General features: G+C 34.4%; 1 protein-coding gene across 1 annotated transcript; it reads right to left on the bottom strand.

Annotated features, from left to right (window-relative positions):
* Nucleotides 1–14,131: 14,131 nt before the first annotated feature.
* On the bottom strand, nt 14,132–20,772 carry LOC122066700 (transcription factor bHLH35-like). The gene is made up of 4 exons (XM_042630544.1): nt 20,272–20,772; nt 19,977–20,180; nt 14,634–14,807; nt 14,132–14,375 (listed from the first exon to the last, which is right to left on the bottom strand). The coding sequence occupies exons 1-4, from the start codon at nt 20,701–20,703 to the stop codon at nt 14,292–14,294; spliced, it is 894 nt and encodes a 297-aa protein (XP_042486478.1). The 5' UTR covers nt 20,704–20,772; the 3' UTR covers nt 14,132–14,291.
* Nucleotides 20,773–21,685: the final 913 nt, after the last annotated feature.

Raw genomic sequence — 21,685 nt, 5'->3', positions numbered from 1 at the left:
TCTAGAATTTTTCAATTTGAGCTCAATTTTAATGATTTTTTTTATCAAAATTTGTGGTTGATCTTTACATCGTTGGATTGTAATTTCAAAGACCATTCCAGTGATATGGGAATCATCAAAATCTAAAAGTCACATCTCCCAAAATTGGTGTCCGAAGTTCGCCATTCAAAATCAGGGTTTATTGGGTCCGGATCCATTTTTTGGACGAAGGTAAGGCTGGCAGACCCTTGGATAAAATGGAGGATCTGAGGCCCCCATGGATCCTCCTTCCTTTGAATTGGGAGGTGTCCTTTCATCATCTCTCTCTCTCTCTCCTTTGGTGTTAGGGATGAAAATTTGACCCTGACAATTTGGACTCATCTAGAACTTGAATAAGGTTTGAATCAAGTTTTCTGACCTTGAGGGTGGATTAGAGTTGAAAAATCCTAACCCGAACATCAAACTCGGGGTGAGGCCTCAACCCGCCCCAATCCAATCAAAAATCACCTCAACCCAACCCAGTCAGGTCATAAATCTAACCCTAAATTTTTATATTAGAATTTAGGGCTCCTATTTGTATTTTATTTTTCTATAATTTTTTAATGTATAAGATATGAATGCTAAAAATGGGTCAATCCAGGTTAATTCAACCATTGCAAAAGTTAGGGTCAACCCAATCCAACCCATCCTGATCCAATCTAACCATGATAAGGTTAATTAGATTCAGGTTGAGTTGGTATGAACCAAATAGGGTTGGGCTTGAACATGAATCCGACAGGGTTAAGTTGGGCCTAAGTTGAATTTTGAGGACCTAAGATTGAGTTAAGGTTTTAAGAAATCTGGCACAACCTGACCTTGTTTCACCCCTACTTGGTGCGTAGAGCCTCTAGAGAGACTTTGAAATCCAAAGGATAAATCTCAAAAATTCCCAGTAACGTGAATTTTTATAAAAAAAAAAAGTTAAAAAATTCCCAAAGTGCCTATCAAGGTCAAAATTTCATTTGGATTGCCACGGAAGTGCTAGAATTCCCAAAGTGCCTATGAATTTTTCTCTCTCCTCCTTTTTGTTCATATTTACGAAGTTATTAGCATCGATCAATAATAATATGTAGACAGATCTCCCTTCACAATATTTTGAATTATGGCATGATAATTACCATGTTACATTATTAATATGATATGTATGTTATGTACTTCCAAAACCCTCGGCACACCGTTGTGAACTTGTGATGGCATTTTTCCTTAAAAATATCCTTGCGATATGCATATAGCATTATTGGATCTCATCCTTTCAAAACTAGTGATTAGACCCATGAAGTATTGAAAAACAATGAGAATCCCCAGTGTTTGTCCGAGTTACATCTGACCTGTCCCATCAAGGTTACATAGACAACTTGACCTAGGGGTGTCAATTCCTAAACCGAACCGGTAAAACTGGTCGGACCGAACCGATAACAACCCGAACCAAATCAAACCGAAGCTTTATTGGTTCGGTTCGGTTTTGAGTATTGTAACCCCAAAACCAAACCGAACCGCACCAAAAACCGGATGAACCCGAAACCAAACCGAAACTAGCTCAAAACCCGGATCGAAACCGAAACCAAACCGGTAAGAAACCGAAACACTCCAAAATTCATTAAAAAAATCAAAATTTGAATAGTTTTGTATACATTTGTATGGAAAATCGAATCCAAACTAGACCAAAAACCAAAACTAACCCGGTTACAAATTGATTTAAGAAACCGAAGTTCAACAATTCATCATTTGGTTGTTTCCTAATGACTCCATACCGGTTTAAAAACCGATCCAAACCGAAATGAACCTAATAAATCCAAACCGGTATCAACCCGAACCCAAACCGCACCGAAGCTGACACCGGACCGAAACCGATAAATCCTTAATGGGTCGGTTTCGGTCACTTCCAAACTCACACCGAAACCGGTGGAACCGGACCGAAACCGCACCAACCTGGACCGTTGACACCCCTAACTTGACCAAATGATGCTAAAGTTTTTTTTTTTTTTTTTTTGTAGGAATGTGATGCTGAAGTTAGGTGACACTCACTTTTGTGTTTTTCTGGTAGGAACGTGATGGTAAAGTTAGGTGTCACACACAAACATATACACAAATATTTAATGCATAGAAACTATGTACAACTTGATTTTCAAATCATTCAGGATACGTATGAATTCCTACACCCTGAGAAAAGGATGGTGAATTGAGTACCCACTGAGTCTAGGCGTAGACACATGTTAGGAGGTTTATTAGATTGCACAGGTTGGACATAAACAAACAACACTACCTCCTGCCCTGTGTCTATGCCTAGACACAACAAGTGTAAAAAGATAACATTGTTTTGCATTGAAGATGTTCGCACTTGTCATTCCATTGGCAGTGCCTTCTATGATGTATTTGCATTAGGAGGTAGAGTTCTCTTGCCTTAAATAAAATTCATATTTACCATTGATCTAGCGTGAAACCAAATTACCATTCTCTTTTGTTTGTGTTAAAATGAGAGTTTTATGTTACTATGTTATTAACATATGTTATTTACTATTTTTTTTTTTTTAAATTAATTGGTATTGATGGGTCTTTTAGACTGAATTATCACTGTGATTGTAAACAGACTTTGGCCCTCTACAACAGGCAGGCACCTACATGTGCACCAAGAGAAGCTAAAAGCGAATGAGTCATTATCAAAGAAGTTGCTTAGAAAATAGATAAGCCGGCTCAGCCAAGTATCAGCTTTGTAGTACTGTTAGCAAAAACGCATTTAAAATTCTGTTCTAAACACGTTTTCGTTTTTTACTATTTAAAACAAGTTTTTCTGTATACTTTCAAAAGATATGGGACAAAATAGCAAGCATAAATTATTTCTGTTATAAACACGTTTAAAACACATTTCCTTTTTTTGGCCTTTTTAAGACTTAATTTTCTGTAGATAATGTTTACTTAATTGACCATATCTCTCTCTCCCGAACTCCAATCAACCTTATTCTTTCACCAACTTGAAGGTAATTCAATGATCTATATTTCTCATGATATCACCTTTAACTAAAATTTAATAAACAAACCCTGAAATTCAGCTACAAATTGATGTATTTGTTAAAAAGTGTTTCTAAAGTGATGACTCCCGAGTCCATCTGAACATGCATCACTCTGAGAGTATGTTGATTACGTTGATAATAATAAACAACATGATAGAAAATAAATACGGAACGATTCATGAAGATCGATAAGCATGCACGACAAACACTATAGAAAAACACATTTTAGGCATACCGGAATCCATGGCTGAAGATAGGGGTGTCAATCGGTCGGTCCAGCTTGGTTTCGATCCGGGTTGAGTCGGTTTCGGTCCGGGAAAGTTGAAATCGAAACCGAACCAATAAGGAAATTTCGGTTTCGATTTGGTTTCGGTTTCGATGCAGTTTGGTTTCGATTTGTCTTCGGTTTCTTAAATCGATTTGTAACCGGGTTGGTTTTGATTTTTGGTCTAGTTTGGATTCGACTTTCCAAACAAATGTATACAAAACTATACAAATTTTGAATTTTTTTAATGAATTTTGGAGTGTTTCGGTTTCTTACCGGTTTGATTTCGGTTTCGGTCCGAATTTTGAGCCGATTTCGATTTGGTTTCAGGTTCATCCGGTTTCCGGTGCGGTTCGATTTGGTTTTGGGGTTGCAATACTCGAAACCGAACCAAACCAATAAGGCTTCGATTCGGTTCGGTCCATGTTGTTATCGGTTTGGTCCGGTCGGTTTTAGCGGTTCGGTTTAGGAATTGACACCCCTAGCTGAAGAATAAGAACTCCTCAATGTCTTCTTGTATGCTCATCGTACAACACGATCAATGTTGGTCTGATTTGTCATATTTTCTTTTTGTTTTTTGTCGTTAGCATCACTTAATGGGTCAGTGATAACTATATATAGGGGTGAGGGTAGGGACCAACCTTGCAATAAAATTAGGGTTTCCTCCCCATTAAGGAAATAATACATTAGGTCCACACATAGTAATAAATATTTCATACCATTAAGGTGTGCTAATAGAATCTAATATCTTCATAGAGATCACTTACCAATAATATTGGATTCTTTCTGCTTACTCCATCTGTAGTCAACACCACTAAACCGGTTTTGGAAACAAATCTTGGACTATGTTAGCCCATCTAATTAGAAATCTTATAATCTTTCACTTGGGCAGCATATGTCACAAGTTTTAGATTTTTAAAATTTATTTTTAAAACGACTCTCCGGTTTAAATAAAATGAATGTGGCCACAAACAAAACAGTGTCGAATGGAGTGCACCTTAAACCAAATGTCTTGGTCCGAATGAGAATTACAAACACCCAACTGTATTGATCATCACATCTAAAGGGATATGAGACCACATGTTAAAATGCTCATAACATCACCGACTTGGGCTGAACAGTATGAAAGTGTGGTATGGAAATAACATGCAATAGTGATCATCATGTCTATTTTCAAATTGGTCATGGCTTGAAAACCAAATGAGCCCTATGAGACAGATACTGAAGGTCTCATTAACTACAAGCGTCTCTCAAACGCTCAAGCTTCAATCAAAGAAACTTATTGGGACTGGATCCGGATGTCCTACAATACTAGCACTAGACCTCAATCAAACAAGGTTTTGCTAGTGAGTAGATGTGTGTGTATTAACTGGAACCTCAGATACCAAATGAGGTAAATACATCACATATAACCTCAATTTTCTATAGGAAGCAAATAAATAAGTGTATACACATAAACAAATGGTCATAATAAAAATACATATATATTCTTGAGAACAATAATAATACATCATATATATAAAATAAAACTGAAATTCAAATGCGAATATATTGCACAAAACTCCCACTAATAAAATGCATCAAAAGAACTAACAAGTCCCATATTAGTAACATGCTCTTGAAAGACTTTTAGAGTCAAGCCCTTAGTAAGAGGATCTGCAATCATGTTTTCTGTAGTAATCTATTCCATTGTAATCTGTGACTCTTGAACTTTCTCTCTGACAAAAAATTACTTAATGTCAATGTGTTTAGAGTCTGAAGTACTTTTACCGTTATGAGATAAATGAACTGCAACGGAGTTGTCACAGAACATCTTCAATGGTTTAGATATAGAGTCAATAATCTGTAACAATGTAGTTCTATAGAAATTTATGATTCATGAGTTTATTCCCACTGATCTTTAGATAGACCTATTCGATTCCTCCTATTTTCATAAAGAACCTTAACTTGAACATAATTAACAACCACTGGCTTAGGAGGCTCATCAATTCAAGATTAAAATTTATTATCATAATAGCCAAAGAAATATTAAAGGATTAGTTCTATTCCTTAAAATTAGAACCATTTAAATTTTTTTTTAACAGAAAATAGCTGAGAAGTCAAAGGTGACAAATATAATCATATATATTTACCAAAATATACAATATGCAAGAACACAAGGCATATTAAACTTCCCAACAATATAATTAAATCTGACTAATTGGGCTATTGATAAGATTTATCCCAGTATTGTTTTCAATAACTATAGGAAAACAAAAATTAGAGAAAGATTCGACGTCATCGGGGTCACACCTGTGGTGGCAAGATTGCCCAACACGTAGTAGAATCTTTCACATGCAAGGCGAGACACTCAAAATAACATCACTCTAAAAATTCCATCACCTGTGGTGGCAAGACAAGAACCTTCAAAGCTATGAAGCCCAAAACGTCACCCTCACACCATAAAGCAAAATCGACCAAATGAAGACTCACTTGTGGTGGCAAGAGCACATCATGCGTTATATGGTCTCCTTGATTGCAATCCATCCTGTATAGTCAATAGCAATTTCACAATCTCAGTAAGTAGCCCATTAAGTGAAAGTATAATCACTGAAATTATGAAAACCTATAGACTTGGATTGCTACCAAATACCCGTTGGTTTAGATTTTGGATGCAAACAACAAGATTAGCTATTTCAGTATTTAATTAATAACATATTTAATATAAGCCCACAAAAGCAACACATTATAAATCCTAATAGTCAATCTGGTAATACCATAATTTAACAGTTATCAAAGTGAGTACATTCTTAGTATGACAGTTTTGTACTTTCAACCATTACCATAAATAAATAAAAAAATATAAATATGACATTTTCTATAATGACAACATGCTAAATATGAAAGTTCATAACATTTATTCATGATAACAAAAAAACACATGAAATATGTTACTTTATCCTTAATTCATTAGATATACAAAGTTGTATACAAATGTAAACTTTCAATCCAAATGACTTTAATATCCAACACAAATATTAGCCCATAAACTTTAAAGTCAATCACAATAAAGACCTACAATTTCTTTAAAAAAAAAAAATTCATTAACTAATAGAGCACCTGAATCAAATAATTTATAGGCCAAAATAACAATTGTCCTTACAAATGAAAGTAATGTGAGCTTAGATCTATAGTAAGTATAAATAATTTCATAGACTTTATACCATAAGCCACTAAAACTTCAATGGGTTCATTTAAATCATTCAAATATAATATATCTGTTTTTATCTCGATGAATTTTCAATAAAATTGAACTTTATCACAAGTACAAATATAACATATAAATTCGAAGAAATATTACTTAAACAATACACTTGTGATATTTTGAATCATAAATGGGTGTCAAAACTCATAATTATGTGTCTTGTGACGAAATCTGATGTCACGGATGATAAATATAATAGCGAAGAAATATCAAAATACTCCAGATTAACTTAAAATTTATTAAACGACAAGTGTAGTATACATAATAAAACATATATGATACATCTATCATTCTTAATAGGATAATAATTTATTCTCCCACTAATATAAGAGAGTAAGACTAGATGATCTAATAAAAGTACCATTTATAAGAGTCAATATCAGTTCATATTAGAACTAGATCTAATTGTTGGCTTGAATAAACAAGGCCAAAATAGTCAACAGTCTAAACAGATTTCAGAAATCATTTCAATAAATCAAAATTAAACAATTTCTTATTCCATTTGCATGAACTGTTTATGGTCTATACAATTATTAGACTAAAAAACTGGATTTCATTGAAACTATGCTGAAAATAGTTAACAAACCATCAACATGTAGAAGCAACGTAGGATGATCTTGTGTCATAACATCTCAAATATAAGTATGGGTATCATCATTAATATTAATTTTTAAGATGTCAACTATACCCATAAAGAATCTTCACAAAAATCGATTTAAATAGATCACACCAATAACAAAGTTTAACTTGGTGAGATTCATGTGTATTCACTGTAATGACTATATCACTCAAGAGTTATAGCTGAAACTGTATCCTTATCCTTTAAGACAGGAATATACTAGTCCTCTCATTTTCTTGTATTAACTATGAAAAGAATAATAACTTTTGAGATCCCCTTACCTTTAGGATCAGAATCCTTAGGTTACTGTCATTTTCTTTGACTTTGGTGACATCATCTTTAAGCAAATGTCACCTATTATGCTGCCCTAGGAAAAACCATGAAAGAACAAGATACGTCACTTTGGTGGAATCCACATCACCCTTTCATGGTTCCCTAAAAATGCGTTTTACAGCTAAACATGTGCGAAAGCTTACACCCAATTTAACTCCAATATATTTGTTCATCATAGAGTGTTCCAAATATGACATGCAAACATAAAATGCCATTAATTTTCTGCATATGTCATTCATAAATGACTTTTTTAATATCATAGTAATGATAAACCAGTGCAAATAAATATATTTTTTTTAATAAATACTTTCCCGATTAACATCGGTCAATGTTGATGACTTTTCTCAGTGGGTTTTTCGACGACCCATTGGAAAATCTAAATAATTCAAATTTCGAGGTCAATGTGTCAGATATATGAATTGACCAACCTAATCGGTTCAGTCATGGCACAATTTTGGTAGAACCGATTCATCTTGATTTTAGGTTGGTTTATGATTTAATCACTTTAAGGGGACTTGATCAAGACATTGGATTTTATTATTATTATTATTTTACCTATGACACAATACCAATGCCAAGTCTCAAACGATCAAGTGTAGGATTAAATCTAATCAAACAATGCTTGAAACATACCTGTTCAACATTATAGTGGTCTACAATCTAATTTGGCTTACCAAACCGGATTTAATTTGGTTCAATTCAGCCTATTTTAAATTAGGCCCATAAGCTTCAACCCATTACACTTAAATAAACATGCGCAACCCATAACAAACTTTTAAACACCCATAGGCTCAACCCATTTAACCTTAAAAAAAAAATAAATAAATAAACATTATCCTCCATTGCCTTAAATGTTAACCCTTCTTATGTATCCCACCGGATAAAAAGTCTAAAAAACTCACATCAATTTTACAAACAAGACAATGCTTGCCCCATCATAACCATGCCTATGTGTCATCTCATACTAAAAAAAAAAAAAAGGAACAATTCTTTTTATGAATATTTATATTTCAGCATATTGTTTAAGTCACACCGGTCATTATACTATATAGTATAAACCATTGAAAATCTATAATACATCCATCCTTAGTTCCCGTAAGTTCCCAAATATGATCAAACCATAGAAATCTCTTCCCAATTCATTTCAAGGTGGGTTTTGAATGTTCACAGTTGGGTCTAGGTGTATAGATCGTTCTAGATGTGGGTCACAAATTAGGTAATCAATTAGGATTCTCATTTATGACAAAAAATAAACTGATTCTTATTTTCTTACAAAAAACATGGATACATATTTAAGGTAGAAACATATAAATAATTAGTTTTCAATGGGAAGACGTGAAAAGCTTTCTTTTACTTTACAATTTTTTTTTAAAAGGCAATCAAGCCGTACTTATCTTTTTGTAACTTTTTTTTTTTTTAAGTTTGTACAGTTCTCCAAAAGGCAAATGAAGGAAATTTTTTTTTAATTTTTACAGAAAACAACCAAAACCGTACTCACCCTTTTTTTTTTTACTTTTTTTTTTTTTTAAATTTAACTTTGCAAGTTTTGTCCTTTACTAATAATATATAAGATATTACTTTTCTTGTTTCTTCAAAACAAAACGACTCGAGGAGAAGAAATTGATTTTTATTACTGGTGGTATAGCAGATCAATTTTTCATGAACGAGGCTCTGATACCATTGATAGAAAATAAATACGGAACGATTTATGAAGATCGATAAGCATGCACGACAAACACTATAAAAAAAACACGTTTTAGGTATACCTGAATCCATGGCTGAAGAATAAGAACTCCTCAATGTCTTCTTGTATGCTCATCGTACAACACGATCAATGTTGGTCTGATCTGCCATCTTTTCCTTTTGCTTTTGGTCGTTAGCATCACTTAATGGGTCAGTGATAACTATATATAGGGGTGAGGGTAGGGACCAACCTTGCAATAAAATTAGGGTTTCCTCCCCATTAAGGAAATAATACCTTAGGTCCACACATAGTAATAAATATTTCATACCATTAAGGTGTGCTAATAGAATCCAATATCTCCATAGAGATCACTTACCAATAATATTAGATTCTTTCTGCTTACTCCATCTGTAGTCAACACCACTAAACCGGTTTTGAAAACAAATCTTGGATTATGTTAGCCCACCTAATTGAAAATCTTACACAACATCATAGCAAGCCACATTACATAATAAGACTTTGAACATGCGTGGTGTATGAATTTAGAACTAGTGTTGGATAATATTCAATGATATATTTTAAAACTTATAATGAGACATGGGATATATATGCATTCATGTTGGATATTATAGTTGTTTTGAAATTAGATGTAAATATTCATATAATAATTCCTTAATTTATATGAGTATACTAACATTTTTTTAGTCCTGTTTGTTTGAAATCTACACGTTTAAAACTCATACTGTCCGATTTCCTTTTTTAGCGTTCTCTATTTTTTTGACCATTTAGTTGACTGTATCGATTGAAAAATTTCACCGTTTAAAACCCGTACCATCAATTTCCATTTTTTACTATTCCCGCTTTTGCTAACTATACTTGCGCATTTTTCCGAGAACCAATTCCATCTCCTCCATACTACTCTCTTCCGGGTTTCCCATCTCAGTTAGTCAGTCCCACATGCAGAAGATGGAGAGTGCCAACTGATTCGATGACCAGCTTCCGCGTTTATCCGCATTGTAGTCATCTTTGGAAAATCAATTTTTGCTTACCAATGGGAAAACGATGAGTGATTTTTCGGAGAATGGTCTCCTTTGCTGTGAGATGGTATATTTGAAAGTTAACACTTGATAACCACCATGAGACCAGTTGGCTTGATCGGGCATGGGGCAAAAAGTTTTCATATCGTATCATAAACCTTATACATTAAACCATAGGTTGCGGTTCAAATATGATTCATGCGAAAGAGACAAGCGGAGGGTGACATAATATTTGAATTTTTGTGACCCAAAATTGATCACTCAGCATAATTATATTGTACTTCTACGTGTAAAAGTGAAGTGAAAAGGTTTTGATAATTAGATTTGAAAAAAGGGTGCAATTGTTGTCAATGAAAGGTGATCTGAGAAATTGTAATCTTCTTTTGAATGTGCTTGTCTTATTTTCAAGAGTTATTCAAGATAAGTGTAAAAAAAGTTTTCAATATAAATAGAAAGTGACTTACCGTCTAACAAAAGAAAATAAAGTGACTTATCATTCTAAAATGTCATGATGCATGTGCAAATTGGTAAGAGGAGAGAGAATAAAAATAGGGACATAGAGATAAAGATAAAACAGGAAAATATATAAAGTTTGGCTAATAAGGAGATAACCTACCACTTTGGCTTAATTGGTACAACTTCTTCCCATGTATAGTACAACCCATAACTCCCCTTAATCTTTACCCCAACACCCCCCCAAACCCCCCCCCCAAAATCAAATACAATAACTATACATAATTTTTCTACTAAAAAAGAAAATATACATATATATCTACTACTTAATCACCCGCCTTCTCACGCACATAACACAAGATTTACTGTCATAGAAAAAAGAAAATTCTTAAGAGAATAGAAAAATAAGGTTGCAACTTCTTTTTCACCAAACTTGGTTGCACAAAGATACCTTTAAGAAATGGTCTAATTAGATCATATGTAAATTTTTCTTTCAAATTCAATCATTTACCTCCCATCTATCTACGGTTGTGTATATCCATCTAGCTCATCTAGTATGTGCACCCTTTTGGCGGAAATGGATTTTTCCATCCCTTATTTTAGCAGTTTTCCAACTTAATTCAATTGTATTAAAACTTGACATGTCAGTAAAAGACCTTAATGTCTTCTTATCCATACAATTTCAGTCCCACATAATTTCCAAAATGGCAGATTGAAGCACCACTCAATGGTTTCATTATATGGAAAAGGAGAAAAATAGACTCCCCACAACCCACATGGGAATAAATATCTTCATATTTTTTTTAACATATGGAGAGCTATTTTGTTGTTCAAAATGTTGCACAGTGCCAATGAAAAGGATCATAAGCCGATCTTTAAATTGTACCTATTTTAGTTGTATGACCCACTGTGTGTTGTACTATTCTCTTTTGACTAATATATGATTCAAATGTTTTATTAAGAACTAAATTATTCAACTAATTTCAAAGTTTAACTTAGAGAGACAATAAATTTGATTAAATTAAAACTTGATATAAATAGAGTTGATGTAAACGACATATCTACCAAGTGTGAGAAGCAAAAAATCTATCATGTGACATAACATCTTTTTATGGGTAAGAGAATGCTATATGCTTGGGAGCAACAGTGAGAAAAAGATAGGCAAATGCATATAGATCCTCCATGAGTTAAACTTTTTTCTCTTTCTTATTTAAAACTTTAACTTTACGCATCCTATGTTTGATTTTAGAATTCACTCATTTATTCATACATATATTTTGGTTAAGAGAATTTTAGCTATTTACACTACCATTACACCCATGGTTTTAAGTATCTCCGATACTGATACGATACCCTCAGATATGTATCTTAAATTTGGCCGATCGATACGATACACACCGATACGATACATAAAATTTTTAAAATCCTTTCGTATCGATATATATCATACAATACATACCGATATGCATCAATATACCACCAATATACATCGATACGATACGATACGATATGCCTCGATACGATTCTATGGAAAATATAAAATTGAGGTAAAATGTACGTTTCGGTATGTATTGGTACGTATGGGTGAGTATCGATATGTATTGATCGGTACGTATCGGTATATATCGACACGTATCGATGAGTATCGATATATATCGGTACGTATAGGTGAATATCGATACTTATCGGCAAGGATTAAAGTATCGGTATCGGTCGTTGTATCGGTCGGCCAAAATTAAGATACTTATCGAAGGGTATCGTATCGTATCGGAGATACACTAAGATACGCTAAAAATACACACATAAATGGATAAGAAACATTTTTTTAAACACTTTTGCATAAAGAATTTGTTAAAAAAAGCTATTGATAACATGTATTATGTATAAACATTAAATTGAGGGTATCGTACTAAAAATTCAAGGTTTGTAGTTGTCCCATAAATGTAAAATCCTTGTGTCCCAACCTTGATTTTCACTTTAGTTAGAAAGAAATATGGCTGACAGCAACTTTGGAACAAAAACCCTTCAAAAAATCGTGTTTTTCTGAAAAATTACCCATCTTGGTCATTATATGACCGTAGCGCACTGTATCGATACATACCGATACACTGGGCTCGAATCCCAGCAGCCACAGCTGTTAGTCTTTTAATGTTACTTCTTAGTTTTTTATTTAATATTGTTCATGATTGCTTTTGCTTGTCTTGATAGGTCACCCACTTCTTACCAAAAGGAAAATAAAGGATAGGGTTCATCCCTTTAGCTAGCTTGCTTGGCTGTAATTTGCCGTGTGATAGATCAAATGGAACCGAATTCTATAAGTATACTTTAGTTATCCTCGTCACACGTTAAAATTAAGCTGATATGGTGTTTTTCATATAAAATAATAGACCTTTGAAAATCTAAAATTATGAGAAAATGTACAATAATTGTTGAAGTACATAACTTAGGCGTGCATGGACATATATAAAAAGGAATGCAAATCAATTTACATGAGCAATAGTTGTTTTGCTTTTGCTTGTTTTGATAGGGGTCATCCCTTAGCTAGCCTACTTAGCTATTTTATTGTATTTTTCTTCTTATTTTAATATATTTTTTTTAATTCACCTAAATAAATAATTTTTTTTTTCAGTAACTACCCAAATAAAAGTTGAAAGGGAATAATTGAGAGAAGCCATGTTCCTACATATATGCCCATGGACAAACCGTTCTTACATGCTAATTTTAAATGTCAATAATTGCCTTGTAGTAGATCAGATGGAGCCAAGTTCTATGGATGAGTACACCTTATGTACCCTAGTCACATGTCAAGCTTAAGCTGCTATGGTGTTTGCCATGAGAAAAAACACAAAGCTTTGAAGATCCAGAGCTATGGGAGAGTGTACAATAGTTGTTGGAGTATGTAACTTAGACGTGCATAGACATACATGAACATGAATGTAAATTATTTACCCAAAAAAAAAATGAATGCAAATCCAGAATATATTTAATTGAACTAGACTTTGAAATTTGACACATATCTAAGAAAGACGATGATCTATCTAATGAACAGTCCAAATAGACACATCAACAATTCAGATGGAAAGGTATGTAAGAAAGATGCTTAAAACAAGTGTGTGAATTAAAATAATATCAAAAAATATTCTACTGAAATATTATAGAAATTACAAATTCTCAAGGAGCAAAAGTATTCTTTTCCCAAATTATTCATGAAATGTAAAAGAAGTAATTTTGAAAATTGATTTTTGTGTTGAACCCAAATTCTATCCAAGATTTTTTTCTTAAATTATATTTAAGTGTGCAACCCATTTATCTTCAAAAATCTTAATGTTGAAGGGTCCTACCCAAAACCTTAAGGTAATAATTGAAGATAACTTCTCAAGTATATGAAAGGCTCCGATCAAAGACCTAAATAAATTATTAATATGAGATCATAAGTCTATACCTCACAACATCTCAACACTTAAAGAAAGTGAGAAACAACTTTTTGATGGGTTTCTTGATTAGCTTCATACTTAATATGAGAACATGGTACATGGGATAACTGAGGCATCTTCAAATAATGATTAAAGGTCACATGGGCTATGAGAGATCCGGCCATATGGTTTCTCTTCCTATATATATATTAAGAAGTTATAGCAAAAGACCCAACTTTGTAGCATTTGTTCTCAATTGTTGCAAAAGCTTGTCTTGCATTAGAACTCCTCTCTTCTTAACCTGCAAAAACAAGAAAGCAAAACAATGCTTAGAGATAGTTAGGAAGAAAATGTTAAAAGGGTCGGGTTCGTCTGTAACATGCGCTATAGGGTAGCATATATCTAAGGGCTGGGAGCCCTCAGGCATGCAAGCCCAAGATGCTCTCAGTCCTTGGATCTGAGCTATACGTCGTGTTGCGTAGACAGAGAATCCCAATCCATGTTAAAAACCAGAGTCTAAAAAAGTTGGGTTATGGAGACACAAGCAAAACAAACATACACGAAGGAAAGTGGTAGTGAGCATGTGGACATGATCAATCTCATCTATTGAAGAACATGTAATTTCTAAGCCAAGCATTTCAATTGCTTTCTGCACCAGACCCAGTGCTCCCACTGCTTTATTGCTACAAATCTTCAATATGAATTGCCCTTCATCCAGCGTATATGCTTCCATCTGTGAAAAAGAACGTGTTTGTATATATCATTTTTATATTAAATTATGATTTAAAGAGGGGGGAAAAAACTAAGGGGTTATTAATCAACAATCAACATTTTAGATGTCATTAAGCATAATCTTAGGAGTACAACCGTTAAACTGAATTTGGTTAAGTCTGATTTGGTTTCGGGCACCCCTATGGGGATTTGAGCTTCATGACACCTATTCAGAGGCAAAAAAAAAAAAAAAAAAAAAAAAAGAAAGGGAGGGAGGGAGGGAGGGAGGGAGGGAGGGAGGGAAGGGATAACGAAAAGAGGTCAATCTCTCTTCCTCTCTCTCCACTGCTCCAATTAGGCATCAAAACCTCTTGGCGGAAGCACTCCTCTTGCCCCTTATTTTTGTAGGTCTTCTAGAGCCAAGGGTCAGATTTCCGTCATAGCAAGGTTCAATTCGGTTTTCAGTTCCAATTGGTTCAAGTTTCAATTTCTGATGGTTTCAGAAAACCCCAAACCAAAACCAAATCGCTAAAAAAATTGGTTCAATTACGGCTGGATCGATCTGTTTGATACATCAGACTGGTTCGAGTTGGAAATTGACACCCCTACCTCCACTTATGTATTGTAGAACCCCCGATTGTAAAGTAGTTGTACCCTTGGTTGTAAAATAGTAAAAGGCAATTATAGTGTAGTTTATACAAGTAGATGTAGAAATGGAACCCTTAAAAGATATAGCAAACAATAGAAATCACAAACAACAATTACACAACCACACACAAAGATTTATGTGGTTCAACGAGATTAACTACGACCACTGTGATATGCGATCTATTTCACTATTAATGGAGAATATGGTTACAGTTGTCCTTCCGCATACGTCTCTTAGATTGCTTACAGAGAAAAACTCGCCCCATATATATAGCAAATCCAATACAAAAAATTACTAAAATACCCTTATAGCCTAATATATTTCTTTCTCAAGGGATGCTACCCCGAACCCCACATAGACCCACTGGTTCATTGAGGCCCCACCACTAATGATGATAACACGTAAGGTGGGCCGTTTCCTTAAGGCCTCGGGGCCTTTAGCCTCTTAACGGCCTTTCGGATTCAACTTCAACCTCTTGATGGACCTTTGGAATCAACCTACTGTAGGTACCATGGACCTTTGCGGATCGCGATATGGTGTGGAGCGTGGGAACATGCTAGGGTTCGACCCTAATGAGATATAGTATCTCTGGTCCTCAAATGCCAATAGGGGGATATACAATATGGGTAAATGGGAATCGCCACCTAGAAAGGGTCTCGGACCCATAAATGCCTCCTCCATTTAATGGTTTACATCAAGATTGTGGGCAAGTGTCAAGTGGCAGACTGGGAAGGTGTTAGGCACCTAGTTTACCCGGCCCTACGGCCAGTCTCTTTCTATTTGACCAAAATTTATTTGTACCCTACTAACTAGTCCTAAATCTAAGTCACTGAAAACCCTAAACTAGGTATCTAAGTAAAAGACATGTATCCAATCCTAAACCAAATGTCTAAGTTATGCCAACCTAGGGCATGGTACAAAAAATAAAAGTAGTCTATTTAGAAAAGCATGAAAAATCTAAATGATTTGGTGTGTGGATTATGGACCTGAATTAGACTAATTGGATTAATTAAGCCTAACCTAGATGGATAATTAATGAATTTATAAAATCTTAAATTGAACTAATTGGTGAAATGTTTCTAATTAACAAATACCTAATGAAATAAGAGAAAGAAGAATTGGACTAGCTACCTTAAGTGAATGAATTTAAATGGCCTAATGAATCTAGTTTAAACATATTAAACTAAAATAGTTTATGAAGCCTAATTATGCTAATTACAATTGGTTTGATCTAACTTAGGGGATGTATTAAAGATGCTACAAAAATCATTTTTAGATTAGTGAGATGAGATGTTTTCAACTAATTAATGCTACTCTAATTAATTACCCTAAATTAAGTAACCAATTATGTGTCAAGAAACTAAATATACAACATTACACTACATAATTCTATAAAGTAGATGTCCAACGTAGGTAAGGAGAAAGTATATGTACACAAAGAAAAATTAACTCTAGATGCATACATGGTGTGAGGGAATTAAAATGATTTAAAGCATACAAATCCTAAATTGACACATGGCATGATATTCTAATTCAAGGTTAAAATAAGAAAACAAGAAATCAAGATGGGCCTGTCGCTTGAGGTAAAAATATGGACTGGATTGGGACAGGCCAAAGAAAAACAGATTGATTGCATTTGGTTTGACAAGACTCATAAATTTTAAATGGACTCAATATGTTTTGGAAAGGGGAGGTATTGGAAGCCCAAAAAGATGTAAAATAAGACCACTCTCGGGGTGGTTTCATTTACAGGTTTATAAGCTCAATGCCTCAGTACGACCCCAAGCTCTTCACCCACGGCTTAAACCAAACCGTCAATACCCATGGGCCTAGACAGATATCAAAGCACAAAACCATCCCTATTTCAACTAGTGGACCAAAAGTGAAATCAAACCCAAAGGGGCTAAAGATTTGGGTCAATTTAAACCAACCATTTAGATCCAAATAAATCCACGGCCCACGGGATTCATCCGTGAACCAAAATTTGCCAAAAACCACACTAAGGCTGCGTTTGGTTGCAAGGGAAATGAGAAGGTAAGGGAAGTGAAGGGAAGGGAAGTGAAACGATTATTTTTTCCCATTTGAGTTGTGAAATTAATTTACCATAATTGTTTGATTGGATGTAAAATTGATATAAAATAAAAAAAAATAATAAAAATAAAACGCAAACACCTCAAAAGAGATTGGGGGCGGGGGGCGGGGGGCGGGCGGGGGGGGAGGACAATACTTTTCAATTCAGAACCCACCCAGCTCCTCAAAATTTATATTGGTTATGTGAATCAGGTCATTGAAGGTCTGTACCAAATCAAACTAAATGTCATCAGATACTATGTTATATCACTAACTAAAATATTTCATTCTATATATTAAATGAATGCAGCATAAATAAATATTTAAAATAATATAAAATATGATCACAAAGAAAACAGTAATAGATCACAAGTGATAACGACTGAAAGGCCCATTCCAAAAGTCTTTTGGTCAAAACAAACCCAACATGTCAGCAATGCTCCATCTGGCTCACACCCAAAGTCTTTTGGTCATAACAAATCCAATTGAGTTGTGTGTGTCTGTGTGAGAGAGAGAGAGAGAGAGAGAGAGAGAGAGAGAGAGATCATTGAGAGTCATGAGCGAGGTGAGAGTTGCGAGAGTGGGAGAGATCGTGAGAGTAGGGTTTTTTTTTTTTCTCTTCCTATTTTGGTGGGAAAATAAAAAGAGAATTTTTTTTCACATGTAAAATTTATTTCCCATGCAATCAAATGGGAAAAAAAATTCTACTTTACATACAAAATTTTCATTTCCCTTGCAACCAAACAAAGCGTAAAGGTGAAAAGGATAAATAAATAGGGGAGGTTTGAGGACGGGCCATGCGTTGATGGGAAGAAATAAATACATCATGTCCCGTTCACTAACTAACTAATGGAGATTCAAATAACATAAAAGAAAATAAGAGAAAAATGACATTTAGAAAGAAAAGACTAATATAATACTTAAAAAAGAATTAACTAACTTATTACAATGGAAGAATTTAGAAGTGATGAGGGGAAGAGAGTAGCGGCTGGTGTGGTTTGGAGAAGAAGGGGTGGTGCCTATGGTATGAAGGTTCGGTGGCTGGATTTCGTCCTGTCTGAATGGAGGGAAGAAGAGAAGAAAAGAGAAGGATGGCTTTTAGAGTTAGGGTCCAGCAAGGAGAAAGGGGAAGAAAGGTTTCAGCCATGGAAGAAGAAAGGAAAGGGGCGGCTGGGTTTGAAAGAAGGAAAAGAAGAGGGGAAGAAAGAGATGGATGAGTGGTGGTTTCAGCCACGGAGAAGGTCGGCTGGAGAAGAGGAGAAGAAGAGATAGAAAAAGGGGAGAAAGGATTAGGGTTAAGGGTTGGGATCCTAATCTAAGGGCCCAGATTAGAAGAAAGTAACATCAACTAATTCATATTAAAACTAGTTAATCTAATTAAAATCAATCAAACCAAACCACATAAACCTAATTAATCTAATTAAATAGATTAAATCAATTTAAAACAAAATAGATCTAATTATTAAACCCAGATAAACCTAATTGAATCAAGATGAATCAAATTAAACCTAATTAAATCAGATTAAATTTCTATTTAGAGAAGAAAATTACCTCAAGTCCGACTTTAATTAAGAAACAAGGGGAGATAACCCTTGTGCTTCAAGTCTCAAATTGAACCGAATCGGACAAGGTCTCCCGGCTCAAGCAAGGATTAGACATTAAAACTTTTATACTTTGAGGGATTTTTTCATTAAGGAGAGGGAATTAGCCAAAACCTTAATGGGGCCATTCATTTTCCAAAATTTTTGAAAAAAAGAGTTGCTTCTGAGTAAGAGATGCTGGGCGCCACATGGTATTCCCTGGTTGCTCGAAATGGAATCATAGATCGAATTTTGGAATAAACTTTCGGGGATCATATCTTTCAAACCGTTAGTCGGAATTCGATGTGTAATATGTTGTTGGAAAGCTCGTACCGAGCACTATCCAATGATGTGAGACATGAATATGGTCTCTACTGGGAACCATGATGAAAATATGCGCAAAGTAAGGGTCAAAATCATGTAGTAAAATGGGGAATTAGGAGCCGATTCACATCGTTCTCGCACCAAAGTGTAGTGTCCCGCTTGAGGGAACAAGAACCAATAATCCACAACATTGAAATCCAATTTGAAGATATTTTCCACTAAAAGTGCATAGGGGCAAAATGATCATTTTCTACCCTAAGTTCAAAAATTCTCCAAGCATATAATATCCAGTGTGTAATTTTTCTTATTGTCATCATTGCCGGGGGATGACCAAATTTGGTTTCTATACCTACTTTTACGAGTGATAGAATACAAGACATCATACCCCTAATAGTAGACCAGTCTCTGAATAGCAGGACCAGTCTTAACAGCAGAACCAGGCTTATCATCTGTGAGATTAAATCTTCCACAAGAGAGCCAGGGCCCAGCCCAAGCTTTGGCTGAGCCCATTTATTATGCGAGACAGAATGAAGCTAATTCACCTATAAAAAACACAATGGAAGCTAACCTTGGTCACAGTTGGAACTAAAGCATAACGATCTCTTCCTTCAGTAAAAGTTGATAATGCTGGAGCTTCCTTTTCCACAATAGTAGTACAACATTCCTCTCTTGAAGAAGACTCTAGATTGAGTTTCTCCATCTCTTTCTGTGTCTTTTCCAATACATTCTGGAGATAAGAACAGGCATCAATCAGAATTGATCTCTTATCCATCTGCAATCACCATAACAATATTACTGTTAGAACAAGAATTAATATATAAAATTCACCCAAAAAATAATTAAAACAATTCTTAATTAATTACCTTTGTAATATTGGGAACAAGAGACCTCAATGTCATAAGATGTTGATTCAAACGTTTCCTCCTCTTTCTTTCAAATTCCAGATTCCTACTTCCTTTCTCACTCTCCTTTTCACTATTTTCTGATCTTTCCTCTTCAGCCTTTTCCACTTCCTCTTCTTTCTCATCTCTTTGTGATATAACTTGTTCTTGTTTTCCATGAACTTGCTCTGGTTGAGATTGGATATCTAATCCTTCAATTTCCAAAGGAGTACTTAAGAGGTCATCAAACCCAAATTCTTGAATGACTTCCAAAGGCTGGAGATCCCACCATTCATTAAAACCTAATCCGAGATCTCCGCCGGCACCCTCTGATGCATTCTCCGGCCAATAGTTCCCGGAATCTTGTGACAAGAAGATCTCTAAATCTTCAAGCCATACAGAATCACCATCCATGGATCTCTTAGAAGACAACCCACCAAAAGTGGAAATAGAGGAAATTTAAGGTTGTGATCTAAGAGTTTTTTTTACTTTTTTTTTTTTTTGTGTGTTGGGGGGGTGGTGGCTTTAATATAGAGTTCAAAAGAGTAAGGTTATTATTTTAATGTTTGTATTGTTCATCACATTATTTAATCGAGTCCATGCATATATGTAATCATGTAATTTATGGTTTAATTGTTTAATCAACTTTTGGATTAGCTGTTAAAGTATCTTTTCAATAGGTTAATTGATTTTTCTGTGTCCATATCAAAATAGACTACTCTAGTCTAGAGATACATGGATGATGTTTCTAGATATTCTTTTCTCAAGAGATTTTGAAATAGAGGAGTTGATTTCTGGAAGCTATGTTTGGATATCAAGAAATGAAAAGTGAAGAAATTTTAATATTTAAATTTGAGAAGAGAGAGAGAGTGATTGTGACATTATGCTTTTTTTTTTTTTTTTTGTCTATTATTATTCTTTTTATTTTTTTCTTGTCGTCCAAACATAACCTTATTGATTTTGTACACACCAAAAAAAAATATTGATTATTTTAAGAAAAATTGAAGTCTACTTTCCCATGTTTAAAATACACTTTTTTTTAAGAGTTTCACTACAAGTGGTACAAGTTTTTGATAGCTACATGGTAATTTTCAATTTCATGACCTGCCAGGTGTTTTTATATGGATGGCCCATGAACTAGAAAACCTTACACCTATCTTATATGATTTGTCTGAGGGTATTCTTTTATACACTTTCCTTTATATATTGACATTAAATTCTAATTTGGCGGCTCCACTTTAGGAATTTTGCATTGTCTTGTCCTATGTCATGGTTCATGCTTTGTAGCATATTATTATTATTGAATATGACTCTCTTGTTGTTATTTAATCTTTGTATAATCTCAATCGATATCTATTATTGAAGTACATGATAACTCTAATGGACTCTCGGCTGA

This window comes from Macadamia integrifolia, unplaced genomic scaffold, assembly GCF_013358625.1.
Source record: "Macadamia integrifolia cultivar HAES 741 unplaced genomic scaffold, SCU_Mint_v3 scaffold2537, whole genome shotgun sequence".
Classification (NCBI taxonomy): domain Eukaryota; kingdom Viridiplantae; phylum Streptophyta; class Magnoliopsida; order Proteales; family Proteaceae; genus Macadamia; species Macadamia integrifolia.
Note: the sequence above shows the minus strand (reverse complement) of the source record. Positions and strands in the feature narration are given on the sequence as shown.